The 14,169-nt window shown below is 41.1% G+C and overlaps 1 protein-coding gene across 1 annotated transcript in view; it reads right to left on the bottom strand.

Annotated features, from left to right (window-relative positions):
• The window catches only part of AK5 (adenylate kinase 5), a 188,041-nt gene extending 174,052 nt beyond the window's left edge, over positions 1-13,989 (bottom strand). Inside the window, exons 1-3 of the mRNA XM_023751811.1 lie at positions 13,930-13,989; positions 9,842-10,028; positions 5,215-5,382 (exon numbers count right to left, since the gene is read on the bottom strand). Coding sequence (XP_023607579.1) covers positions 5,215-5,382; positions 9,842-10,028; positions 13,930-13,989 — 415 coding nt within the window. The remainder of the gene's footprint in view (positions 1-5,214; positions 5,383-9,841; positions 10,029-13,929) is intronic.
• Between the last annotated feature and the right edge of the window lie 180 nt (positions 13,990-14,169).

The raw sequence follows: 14,169 nt of genomic DNA, 5'->3' as shown, positions 1-14,169 counted from the left end.
GGGCGCCCCCAACCCAACACCCCCCCCACGGGCCTTGCTCTGTCCCTTGATAGGGGGGAGCTCCCCAATCCCCTGATCGGTCTTGCTCTGTGTGTGACAGGGTTGCGGGCGCCCCAACCCCCCCCCCCCCGCCCCCATGGGCCCTGCTCTGTGTGTGACAGGGTGCGGTGCCCCAACCCCCCCCACCCCCCCCGCACAGGCCCTACTCTGTGTGTGACAGGGTAGAGCCATAACCTCTCCATCGGCCCTGCCCCAAGTGTGACAGCGGTGGCTCCCCATCCCCCTGATCGGCCCTGCTCTGTGGGTGATAGAGGGTGGCGCCCAAACCCCCCTCCATGGGCCTTGCTCTGTGTTTGACAGGATAGAGCCATAACCTCCCCATTGGCCCTGCCCTGAGTGTGACAGGGTGCAGTGCCCCAACCCCCTGATCCGCCTTGCTCTGTGTGTGACAGGGGGCGGTGCCCCAACTCCCCAATCAGCCCTGCTCTGAGCCCGACCAGGGGCTGCACCTAGGGATTGGGCCTGCCCTCTGCCACCCAGGAGCAGGCCTAAGCCAGCAGGTCGTTATCTCCCGAGGGGTCCCAGACTGCGAGAGGGCACAGGCCGGGCTGAGGGACCCCCCCTTCCCCCCCCCCCCCGAGTGCACAAATTTTTGTGCACCGGGCCTCTAGTGTAATTATAAAATGGTAAAATAATTTCTAATTATTCTTCACCTATAGCTCTTTTAATAAAGTATTTCTTTGTCTTATAATTAAGGACCTCAACATTGTAAGCACACACACACAAATTACATTTTCAAGAATAGATAGAATTTATAAGAGTGACTATCATACACTATAAGAATTTTTTGACTTTTGGAAATTTGATTTCTATATTTTCTTCCTATTATATTATTATAAACAATTCAGGGTTAGATATGTTTGCAATTTCATTTTCACTACACTTAGAGATATACAAATGTCACTCCTAGTCTGGTAAACTTAAATTCTTGTTATAGCTTGGTGTGTTTTTTTTCATGCTTTTTCCCTAGTTGCCATCATCATTATATCTTCTAGGAGCAGTTCCTTGCATGAAGGATATATATGTACATTTTGCCTTCGGTTAACAGTTACTGGTGAGAATAGCTTTGAGCATTTCACATTAGATTTTTGCTGTCAGTGATCTCTGTGAGAGCTGAGTCAAACTGGAAAGTGAGACAATGACTACATATGTTTCATGTTCACAGATATCTTCATAATTTTTATAGATTTTAAGGGAGCTAGAATTTGCAAGAGTGGTCAAAAAAGTACTTAAAATATTTTCAGTACCTATTCCTTGTGAAATGGCAAGAGAATGATGTTTCCATATTCAACATAAGATTCATAGTGTGAAACAAATTGAGAGATAAGCATCACATAGTCATATCAATTGATGCAGAAAAACCATTTGACAAAATCCAACACCCTTTCTTGATACAAACCCTCAGCAAAATAAGAATAGAGGGATCACACCTCAACATAATAAAAGCCTTATATGACAAACCTACAGCCAACATCATACTCCATGGGCAAATACTAAAACCATTTCATCTAAAAACGGGAACAAGACAGGGATGCCCACTTTCACCACTCCTGTTCGATATAGTACTGGAAGTGCTAGCCATAGTGATTAGACAAGAAGAAGAAATAAAAGGTATCCAAATTGGAAAAGAAGTAAAACTGTCATTATTCCCAGATGACATAGAAAACCCTAAAGATTCCATAAAAAATTATTAGACTTAATAAATGAATTCGGCAATGTAGCAGGATACAAAATTAACACCCAGAAGTCTATGGCATTTTTATACACTAATAATGAACTTACAGAAAGAGAGGTTAAAAAAAATAATCCCATTTACCACTGCACCAAAAAAATTGAGATACCTAGGAATAAACTTAACTAAGGAGGTAAAAGACCTGTACTCGGAAAACTACAGGACACTGAAAAAAGAGATAGAGGAAGACATAAACAGATGGAAGAACATACCATGTTCATGGATTGGTAGAATCATCATTAAAATGTCCATACTACCCAAAGCAATCTATAGGTTCAATGCACTCCCCATTAAAATACCAATGGCATATTTCACAGACCTAGAATGAACTCTCCAAAAATTCATTTGGAATAAAAAAAGACCCTGAATAGCTGCAACAATCCTGAGAAAGAATAACAAAGTAGGTGGGATTTCAATACCAGATATCAAGCTGTATTACAAAGCCACTGTTCTTAAAACTGCCTGGTACTGGCATAAGAACAGACATATAGACCAATGGAATAGAATAGAGAACCCAGAAATCGACCCAAACCACTATGCTCAATTAATATTTGACAAAGGAGGCAAGAACATACAATGGAGTCAAGACAGTCTCTTCAATAAATGGTGTTGGAAAAATTGGACAGACACATGCAAAAAAATGAAACTAGACCATTAACTTACACCATACACATAAATAAACTCAAAATGGATAAAGGACTTAAACGTAAGACAAGAAACCATAAAAATCTTAGAGGAATCCACAGGCAGCAAAATCTCAGACATATCTTGCAGCAATATCTTCACCAATACAGCTCCTAGGGCAGTGATGGCGAACCTTTTGAGCTTGGCGTGTCAGCATTTTGAAAAACCCTAGCTTAACTCTGGTGCTGTGTCACATATAGAAATTTTTTTGATATTTGCAACCATAGTAAAACAAAGATTTATATTTTTGATATTTATTTTATATATTTAAATGCCATTTAACAAAGAAAAATCAACCAAAAAAATGAGTTCGCGTGTCACCTCTGACACGCATGTCATAGGTTCGCCATCACTGTCCTAGGGCAATGGAAACTAAAGAGAAAATGAACAAATGGGACTACATCAAAATAAAAAGCTTCTGCACAGCAAAATAAACCATCAACAAAACAACAAGAAAGCCCACTGCATGGGAGAACATATTTGCCAATGTTATATCCGATAAGGATTTAATCTCCAACATTTACAGGGAACTCATACAGCTTAACAAGGGGAAGAAAAACAATCCAATCAAAAAATGGGCAACAGACCTAAATAGATACTTTTCGAAAGAGGACATACAGAAAGCCAAGAGACATACGAAAACATGCTCAAAGTCACTAATCATCTGAGAGATGCAAATCAAAATGACAAGGAGGTATCATCTCACACCTGTCAGAATGGCTATCATCAACAAATCAACAAACGACAAGTGCTGGAGAGGATGTGGAGAAAAAGGAACCCTCATTCACTGCTGGTGGGAATGCAGACTGGTGCAGCCACTGTGGAGAACAGTATGGAGTTTCCTCAAAAAATTAAAAATGAAACTTCCATTTGACCCAGTGATCCCAAGAAACTAAAAACACCAATCAGAAAGGATATGTGCACCCCTATGTTCATAGTAGCATAATTTACAATTGCTAAGATCTGGAAACAGCCTGAGTGCCCATCAGCAGATGAATGGATTAAAAAACTGTAGTACATCTACACAATGGAATGCTATGCTGCTATAAAAAAGAAGAAACTCTTATGATTTGCAACAGCATGGATGGAGCTGGAGAGCATTATGCTAAGTGAAATAAATCAGTCAGAGAAAGATAAATATCTCATATTCTCACTCATTTGTGGAATATAATGAACAATGTAAACTGATGAACAAAAACAGATCCAGAGACAGAGAAGCATTGATCAGACCATCAAACCTCAGAGGGAAGGCAGAGGAGGATGGGGGGATGGGGGAGAGATCAACCAAAGGACATGTATGCATGCATATAAACATAACCAATGGACACAGTCACTAGGGGGGTGAGACCACAAGGGGGGGCAATGGGAGGATAAGGACACATATGTAATACCTTAATCAATAAAGAAAAAAAATTTTTTTTAAAGATTCATGGTGGGAATTTAAAAAATTAACTCTTATCACTATTATTTAGATTAATTCTCAGATGTTATATGCTTGTACAAAACTACTCTTTTAGATATGCTTATCTAATAACATTGAAATTTACATCCTATATAATAAAGAGGTAATATGCAAATTGACTGTCACACCCTTGCACAAGATGGCCGCCCCCATGTGGGCACAAGATGGACGCACTCATGTGGTCAAAAGATGGCCACCAGAAGATGGCTGGCAGAGGAGGGCAGTTGTGGGTGATCAGGCCAGCAGGGGAGGGCAGTTAGGGGCGACCAGGTCAGCAGGGGAGGGCAGTTGGGGGGGACCAGGCCTGCAGGGAAGGGCAGTTTGGGGCAATCGGGCCGGCAGGAGAGGGCAGTTGGGGTGACTGGGCCTGCAGGGGAGGGAGGGCAGTTGGGGGGGACCAGGCCTGCAGAGGATGGCAGTTAGGGGCGACCAGGTCGGCAGGGGAGGAAGAGTAGTTGGGGGTGACCAGGCCTGCAGGGGAGGGCAGTTGGGGGCAACTGGGCCAGCAGGGGAGGGCAGTTAGGGGCAATCGGGCTGGCAGGGGAGTGGTTAGGTGTCGATCAGGCTGGCAGGGGAGTGGTTAGGGGGTGATCAGGCTGGCAGGCAGGCGAGTGGTTAGAAGCCAGCAGTCCCAGATTGTGAGAGGGTTGTCCGACTGCTGGTTTAGGCCTGATCCCTGCGGGCCTAAACCGGCAGTCTGACATCCCTAAACTGGCAGTCGGACATCCCCCGAGGGGTCCCAGATTGGAGAGGGTGCAGGCTGGGCTGAGGGACAGCCCCCCGCCCCCACGAATTTCATGCACCGGGCCTCTAGTTTTATTATAATTGCTAAGGATGATTCACTTATATGAGTCTTTACCAACATATTATTATTATTATTGTTTCTAAAGTTAATAGTGAATAAATATTCAATTTTGGGGGATTAAAGGGAAAAACCCATCGTGTTTAGAAAACTTCTAAGAAATTCAGTTATCTATGTTGAAAATTAAACAGTCAAAACCACAGGACAAAAAATTTTGAAGGGATTCATCCTTACTTTCATTATAGAGAATTTCTATGACACTGTAATGGATTCTATAAAAGTGAAAAAGCATTAGATTATTTAATTATAACAATTTCTGTTGTATTGAAAATTATGCTAAAAATATTTCCACCTATTGTCTCTTGAGCTTTTGTTTCTATTGTTTGCCATTTTTTATCTGACTTACTTTTTTGAAATGCAAATAAATACACAATGTTAGCAATAATATGAGAATTTTGCTTTCTGTCATCATACCTATGACAAGAATGATTTTTGGCCGAGGTCTAGTAGGATCAAAAACCTCGTATTCTTCAATTAACTCTGCAGTCTCGGAAAGGTCTGTATCACTTTCTATGGAGAATTGATGGATTGGAGGGAGCCGATCATACCGCCGATATGGAAAGTTTGAATTTTCAGGCATTACTGCAAAAGAGTAAGACAACTTTGAAATGGAAAAAAAGTAGCATAATAAAACATTTATTTTTTGCACTTACTCAATTAGTAAACAACATTTACAAACTAAATGAGTTTGATTTTTTTTTTCAACTTGAGCAAGACCCCATCTCATAAGTGGTTAGAAAACTTTTTCGTAAAGTGTCAAAGTCATTAATTTGGGCTTAGAGGAACATACAGTGGATATTCTTTAGAAAATTCTGGGAAGGGCTACATCAGGGAAGGCACTGACAACAGTATCCTGTTCTGTCTTGAAACTGAATTACGTCACCCAACACAGGTGGATAATGTAAACTAGGCAGTATCCTTGATTACTTTCTTCCCTCACTCTTCATGTCTACTCCCAGAGACTAGCTCCAAAATATTTCCCAAATCCATCTCCACTACCACAACTCTTCTCCAAGCCATCATCATTTACCTAAACTACTATCATAGACTCTCGAAGGTCTGCCTGCTTCCACACTGTCCCCACAATTCATTGCCTAAAATGTTCTTCCTCTGTTGGTCCCATGGCTGACTGGGGGGACCTTACCTATCTGGAGCTCTGTATCCCCGGGATCTAGAACTGTGCTTGGCACAATTCAGTGTCCAATAAATATTTGTTGAACCATTAACAAAGAGAACAGCTTTGTTGAAATAGACAGTTTCCCATGGAGAAAAGCCAGAAGATGGGCAGGTAAAGTGTGGGTACAGCGTGGAGGGCTTTGAATATCAGAGTAAAGGTGTTTAGCTTTAATTTGGTAGAAAGTCAGTGGAGAGTTTTTTTGGGGGGGGGGAGGGTGTAGAAAAATGACATGATGAAATTGAAAATTTTTAAGGAAAATTAATCTGGTGGTGGTTAGAATGGATTTGAGTAGGGAGAGACTAGGAGCAGAAATAGTAGCAGCTCAGAGGCTGTTAAAGTAATCCACAGGTGAGAAGTAAGGGGTCAGGTTAGCAGGATAGTAGAAGAAATGGAAATGAATGTCTGGATATAAAGGACATGGTTAGAATTGGGATAAGAGAAATGAAAGGAGGTGACAGTTCAAAAACAATGGCCAGGTTTCAAGTCTGAAAAGATAAGGAATGCGTTGCATTTCATATAGTATCTTTCTGTCCTTTCTTCTCTGTTCTGGGAATACTGAGCTTCTTTCATTCCTGTCTCTATCATAGCCTCTTCTCTATGTCAGGAACTTCTATTCTCTCTCTGTTCGCTGTGCACTTCAACATCCATCCTTCTCTAACACCTACATGGCTTACTGTCTCTGAGGGTCAGCATGTCACTTCTTCCAGGAAGTGCATCTTGAACCCCAGCCTAGATGGGAGCCATCCTCCTGTTAATATGGTTAGTTCTATGGCATATGACATTTCCTATAGCACCCATTGTGCTTCTAAGTATATTTTTAATGCTTGACTTCCTTGCTAGACTGTAAGCTCCATGGGGGCAGGTGCCATGTTTGTTCTTTCTTGGTGTCTACATGCTCAGTCGTAAGAGTCTGACACATAATACTCAATAAATGGGTATTTTATTGCTCAACTTGACTCACTGACTGACTTCATGAAAATAGGAAAAGGAGAAGGGAGTGCTGGTTTTGAAGCAAATGTGGTATGTTTGTATGTTTGATTTTGGATATGTTGAGTACAAGACGACAAAGCGATAGTCCAGAAGAGAAATGCTATGTACATTTGGAACTATGGGACCAGAACTCTTATTCACAGGTTGTTATTTGTTCAATTGTATACATAGAGCAGAAAAAAGCACATGCTTATCTCACATTTATAGTAATATGCTTTAAAGAACTATCGGCCAATAATTTATCCTTGTTTATTTTTAACATATTTTTACTTAGGGAAGTAATTTGCTTAAATGATTAAAATGTTTTATGTTGTAGAATAATTTTGCATGGTAATTACATATTAGCATAGCTATGTCAATATTTTACCAAGAATGCATGGATAACTTTTTATTCCTAGAAATAATCATAATGCTTTAAATTACTGTGAAGTTAGCAATTTTGTTGAATTGAAAACCCATTCCATAAATTATACCTAAAACCTATAAAGCACAAATGGGTAAAGCATTTCATTAAATAAAATTTTATTATTACAAGACAAATCTTTGTCTGTTTTGCAGCATACATTCTAGAAAAAGGACAGTATGGTACAGCATTCTTGTCATTATAGTACATGGAAACGTTCTATTTGATGATTAATTTTTAAAAAGAGGGACATCTGTTATACTTTCAACAATAACAATAACTTTTATTAAATTTTATTTTTTATAGTGGTGGCACTGATGGTATTAAAAAACAATGTCAGGTGGTTGTTGTTTTTTCCCCCAACACAATAAGAAAACTAAACAATGACTCATTTTTCTCGTTCCTTCTGAAATAGAAATCAGGCATTTGTCTTTGTGCTAAACTTAATCTTTCCATTTCCTAAAATGTTCATAATTAGTTTCCAACCTCAAAAGAAAAGTCTCTGAGTGGGAATTCTGGTGACTATTCACAGGTATGGAGGCTAAAATAGACAAGCAATTTTAATTCTAATGAAAGTTAAACCTACATTTTCCATTCCTATTTTAGCTTCTCCTGCCAGATCAGGAGTTACAAACTGATCATCTGTGGGCCCAAAAAGAGTCTTATAGAAATGTTTTGTGCAGCTTGACATTTTTTCAAATTTTGTTCTTGTCTTTCGACCAGGGGTGGGAAACGTCCGGCCCGAGGGCCGTATAAGGCCTACGAAATCAATTGGTCCGCCCTGCAAGGCAACTGCAGGTGAGACTCAAAATTCAATAAGTCTAGGAGCTTTTTTCATAGCAACATAAATTTTTATTAAGCAGATGATGTTACAAATATCCAAATGGCCCTTGGCAGAAAAAAGGTTTCCCACCCCTGCTCCCTAGTTCTGCCCTCTAGTTTGACCACAGTCCCCACTAGTTGCTATTACACACTGGCCTGTCTGGCTTCTATGTATAATCAAGCCAAGTAGCAGTATAAAATAGAGACAGATTTCATATGTTGCAAAACTGTCACTTTATATACTCAGTCTAAGAGCAGCCTTTCAACTAAGAGAATATCATATCCTCTTAGAATTAAATTTAAAAAGGCAAAAATTTCTTAGACTAAATCCAGTACTACCTGAGGTTTGTTAGTGCTTTAAGGTTTAGAAAGCAGTTACCCATATTAGTCTCACTTGATTTAACTAGGGCCTGGGGCATGTATTTAACATTGAGCCAGATTCTAACAATATGATGACACCCTGGGAAGTAAATTAGCCATTTTGGGAATGTGTATAAACTCTTCAGACCCATGAAAATATCATTTTGTTCCCCGAAGCAGTAATTTACTATGTGGTGTGTCGCAGGGGTAACTGGCTAAAGGTGCTCTCTTAAGCATCCAATCCCAAATCCCCCAGTGATGACTCCTGCATGGGCAGGGAAGGATTCTTCTCCTCTCTGCAGATGTTTCTGAGCCAAGGTTTCTGCTTTCCCTCTCTGCTTGTGTTTCTTAAAAATTAACACATTTGACTTTTTCCCACACTGCATTCAGATAAAACCCAAGTGGGTCATGACTAAGTAAGATAAATTAGGATTTATTTCCCCTGGTACTTACTGCAAATGGAATGATGTTCACTTCAAATTCTGTCTATATAGCTGAAATTTTGCACTGGTACAATCTTTGAGAATGGTCTGAATTTGGAAAATATAATGATCTTGGCTACTGGGAAGGAATTAATTTAGTTTCCCCTGACTGGAACTGATTCCATTTTGCATGTACTATTTTACATCTCAATTTCATGCGGAGTCTAAAAGGCTGGTTGGCTGATGCTGAACCACTAATTTTGATAAACAGCTATTTCAGGAAGTTATCAGACTACCATGAATCTCCTCTAGCAAATTAGCTTCACACTATTCCTAAAATTGTTAAACATGTTCATGTCTTCTACTTCTTTCATAGCACCCAAATGCCTAATGTAATGTATTGCATTCAGTAGCTGCTTAATAAACCCTGTTGAATTAACAAGTATAAACCTTACATGCATTTATGCAGATGCATTAATATGAACTCTGAATTTGAAAACATATTAATAAATCAAATCTCTTCCCAGCTAGTAATAACTATCATTTTTGTCTGTCATCTCATTTATTTGGAAAAGTCTTATTTGCAATTTCAAGAACAATTCATAGTCTGCTAATGCAATTCATTTCACAAAGTAATGACGGCAGTAATATAAAACTTCATTTATAGTTAAGTGCTGGACAATGGTATGTGATTTTGTTTGTCTTATCACAGAGGTGATTAGAATTAGCAGAGAGAGATGAATCATATTCCAGGGTCAAATACCCTTCCAGGAGTTTGGAAACCTAATAAATTAAATCATTGCCTACAGTTTATATGGTGTGTTTTAATGAGAAATATAGATGTCTATTATTCTGCATATACATTACCAGATCTTAGGAAGGATCTCCGTGACTGTCCTCCATTGAGCGGAGGTAAAGTCTTCTTTTCCTGGCTGACAAATGTATCCCATTTCACCTTGTCACAGCCGCCTAGTTCCTTTACTTTCTGTAAACAACTTTCCAAGTACTCTACTGGGTCTTCAGGCTTAGAACACATCAGTCCATTCAAAAGGCTCTGAAATACAATAAAATGTTTTAAAATCGCCTTTGTTAAAATAGTGTATGCCCCATCTCTAAAATCCTGGTTGTTTTTGTTCTTTGCATTCGTCTTTTAATAAATAATTAAGAGTTGAAGTTATTATCTGGTTAGGACAATTCCTTAAATTCTTGACCAATTAGTTTTCAGCTGAGCATTCTGGGCTTTTTAAGTGATGAAGGCAACTATCTAGTTTAAAATGGAACAGTTCTATTAAAGTCTCCAAGCTGCAGTTTCTTCCTGTATAAAATAGGAGTAATAATACCTACCCCAGAGGGTTTTTTAAGGACTAAAAACTTAATATTTGTAAAATTCATAGTAAGTGCCTGGCACATAGTAAGGGCTCAATAAATGTTGTTGGTAATTTTAGTTAATATTATTATCATTATGAGATAATGTCCCCTGAGCCCTCAGGTTGGCTTATGGAACTCTTCTTCTATGTTCCGAAGGTACACAGAAAAAGGAAACGTACCTGTCATTTATACTGAAATCATCAGTGTACATGTTAGTCTCCTCATTTAAACTATAAGCCTTTCAACAACACAGTGTTGGTCTTGTTTATTTTTCAATCTCCTGCCCCTAACATTTTCTCTGATACATAGTAGGTGCATATTGAACAGTTTTCTAATTAGGAAAAACACTTCACTGAAAACATGAAGTCTGAGACTCAAAAAAATGTTATTCGATCTCTAATAAGTCACTATAATATGCAGAGGTTACAGAGGGGGAGAAAAAGCACGATCCTGTATTGCTTTTTTCTTTTCCTAGTGTCTGATGTGTTGCATGTACTAACTTCTAAAAATGCCACCACTTTGGAAATGCTGACTCCTAGAAACTAGACTGGTGTGAAAAATATTTTCCATTAGAGTATTTCATGGAAAAAGCGTTGGGGATTATGCTAACCAATGTACATTATTAATGCCTAAAACACCCACCCTTTAAAAGGCTGAAATCTTTCCTAAGTACAGTATTCTATTTTCAAATTATTCTGGTGCAATTTGCTCAAAATGGTAGGCAATTCTTGCTAGGTACATTTTTCTCTAAAATCCTGAATAGTGTAGCTAGAGTGTTCAATCAAAAAAGTTCGATTGCAGCCGGGGGGGGGGGGGGGGGGGAACTAACGTGGGCATCCACATCCAGCTTGTGTGTCAAAACCTGTGAGACACACACACACACACACACACACACACACACTGTGTTTAACTTTCTCACGTCCCATGTTAATTTGGTTAACTGTGGCAATGCTTACTCGGTGTCTCTGCGGGCATTAGCTTACCCAATATACTCTCATTTCTATACAGCATTATTATCCTCACTTTATAGAATAGGAAATTGTGGCTCAGAAAGGTTAATGAGTTGATCAAGGTTCCTCATCTAGAAACGCCTAGGCCCAGGATTCCAACTCAATGTTTCTGATTTAAAAGCCCATATAGTCCTCTCTCTACATCTTGCAAAAATATGATGTGGGATGAAGAGAAATGCCAGATTATCTGTGCCCCATGCATAATCCAACTACAATAGGAATCATTCAAGATTTTGTCTTTTATTTTTTTTATCCTTATTATGACCTAAAATGGATAAACTTACTCAATGAAGGTTTTTGTTTGTTTGTTTTTACTTGAAAATATACATTTCCAGCCTCTTTCAACAAAACTGATTCCCTTAAGGGTATTGCTTTTAGAAGAGGGGCGGGGATGAGTTCTACTCATTTATGGATAATTTAAATCCTTTCTTTTAGTAGCCAGCCACCATCACAGATCAGATCTAAGATAATCAGCAGACATTATTATTCTGTCTCTTTGAGTTAATTGTTTGACAGATATCTAATTGTTAAACTTTGTTACCTAGAAATTCTGTGTACCTGGATTGTGGTTTTGAGACAAAAAATTCATTTTGGAAACTTAAAGCATTTGGTATTGTTGTCTACACTCATCACATGGAGAAGTGCCATGTTTTACTTCTCTCACTGCTGAGCCCAACACAGATTCTTTTCACTGGAAGGCCTTTGGAGGTCACCAGCAAGCAGTCTTCTCCCATTGCCCAGGATTGCATTTAAGTACACTGTACTACCGCATTTCTCCTAAGTGAGTTTCTTCCTTTTCTGGGTGTGCATTATCTTAAGATGTCCAATTCACATGCAGAAAAGACAAGGAAAGAAAAGAATAACACCTGAACAACCAAAAACAAACAAACAAACAAACAAAAAAAAACAACCCACACACAAAAAAACACACAACAACAACAAAAAGCCCTGCCATTACTTATTTGCAGATACAGTGAAAATTTTCAGGAACACACTGTCAAAATTCTCTGTGGTTACTTTCCACCAAGGAGGAAAAATAGTACCCACATTTATTTATAAGAAAAAGATGTCCTATTAACCAGAATTTTACAAACAGGTAGCTCTCCTGCAGTGATTCTTTTGGAAGTGTAGGAATGAAATTGATCTCAGTAGCAGTACTTATGACAAAAACCTTCATCTCCATATTTACTTTTTGAAAATTAAAAAAGAAAAAGAAAAACTCTTAGCAGGAAGCCTACATACCCCCCAAGACCTGTCCTTACACATTACCTCCTGATGATTTTCAAACACAAGTAACACACTTGCTAGATTTGGGGCTTCACATACCAGACTGTGCTAAGTAGCAGGTGGTTTGCCTGAAAATCTTGGCTTCAGATGAACCTAAAAAAAGGTGGCTTACAGAGGTGAACAAAAAATGAAGATCTGTAATGATGGTAGCCAATTTTAAAGATAATTTGGAAAAACAGGGACAAAATTCTTCTCCCAAGTGGTCTTTTAAAATTTTTTTTTGACAGGAGAAACCCCTCCAAACAGGTAAAAGGGCAACTCAAGACCATTAGTTTACTCTATCAGTCTATAGTCATCATCTTAAAGGGGGAGAGGGGTAAGGTGTGCAGTGAACGGATTTCTCCTTTCAGGGTTCCCTCTATGAAGCTTGGCTCGGATCCATTCTTTTTTCTTTTTACCCTAAACAAGTATTTTAAAATTCAAATATGGAGAGAAGGAAGCCACCCGATCCGTGACGGAGACTGTGGTTTAGAACTAACCAAGGTTCTGTAGTTCCTCAAGCCTCCTCTTCCACATTCTCCAAGTGCCCCTACTGCCCGGCCCCAGATGCAGATGCCGCCGTGATGCGGTGGGAAGACAGAGCAACAGGAGACACGCCCGCCTCCCCTTCCCTCTCCGACCCGCATTCTCTAGGTGAGGGCTGGCGGGGCAGACGACAAAGAGAACCCTCCCTCCCAGGCGACAGGAAAACGTGCTCAGGAGTTCATTCACCGAAAGCGCAGAGCAGCGCTGGCGGCCTGCCACCCCGGAGGTAGCGCTGCACTCGATGGGTTTGGATTTGTTTCTGCATCTTCATCCCTCTCCTCCAAGCTGTCCCCGGCGAGGGCTGCTTGCGTCCACACTTTGCCTTCACCGCGGGACCCCGACCCCGACCCTAGGTGCGCGAAGGGGTTAGGGCTCTAGTACCCCCCTCCCTCAGTGTCCAGACCCAGAGCGATTTGGGCGCCAGGGTGCCCACCTGGCCTGACCCTCACGTCCCGAGAGCGCGGCCGGCCGCTGCCTGAGCCCACCTGGGCGCCCACTTCCGAGGGCTGCAGGCTGCGGCCAGACCCGCTGGAAGACTGGAACTTGATCTGGGAAATGCGGGCTTCCGATCCGAGCCCAGCCTAGGGACGGCAGTCCCCGGGAAAGGCGGCTACCTCCGGGCGGGCGCGCGGGCGGGCGAGCTTGTTAGTCCTTTCACTTCCCTGCCCCGCGTCGGCAACGTGGGACGGGGAGCGGCTTCCTCACCCCGAACCCCCCAAACGCCCTTCCCCACCCACCGCCCCTCTGCCAGCCTCAGCCCCCTACCTCGAAAAGGAGAGGGATCTCCCTCCGGGCCAGATACTCCTTAGCATCGTTGGTGTTCATGGCTGTGCCGCGCGTGCCTGGGGCGCAGGCGGGGAGGCTCCGGGGATGCGGCGCCCTGGGCTGGGGCTGAAGGGGTCCGCGCCGGGCACCGTGCAGCCCCCGCTCTCACGCGCAAACACACGCTCCAGCTTTGCGCTCTCAGCCCACGGGCCCCCTCGCCTTTCCCCGGGGCGGGTGGTC

The sequence above is a fragment of the Myotis lucifugus genome, unplaced genomic scaffold, assembly GCF_000147115.1.
Source record: "Myotis lucifugus unplaced genomic scaffold, Myoluc2.0 scaffold_25, whole genome shotgun sequence".
NCBI lineage: Eukaryota > Metazoa > Chordata > Mammalia > Chiroptera > Vespertilionidae > Myotis > Myotis lucifugus.
Note: the sequence above shows the minus strand (reverse complement) of the source record. Positions and strands in the feature narration are given on the sequence as shown.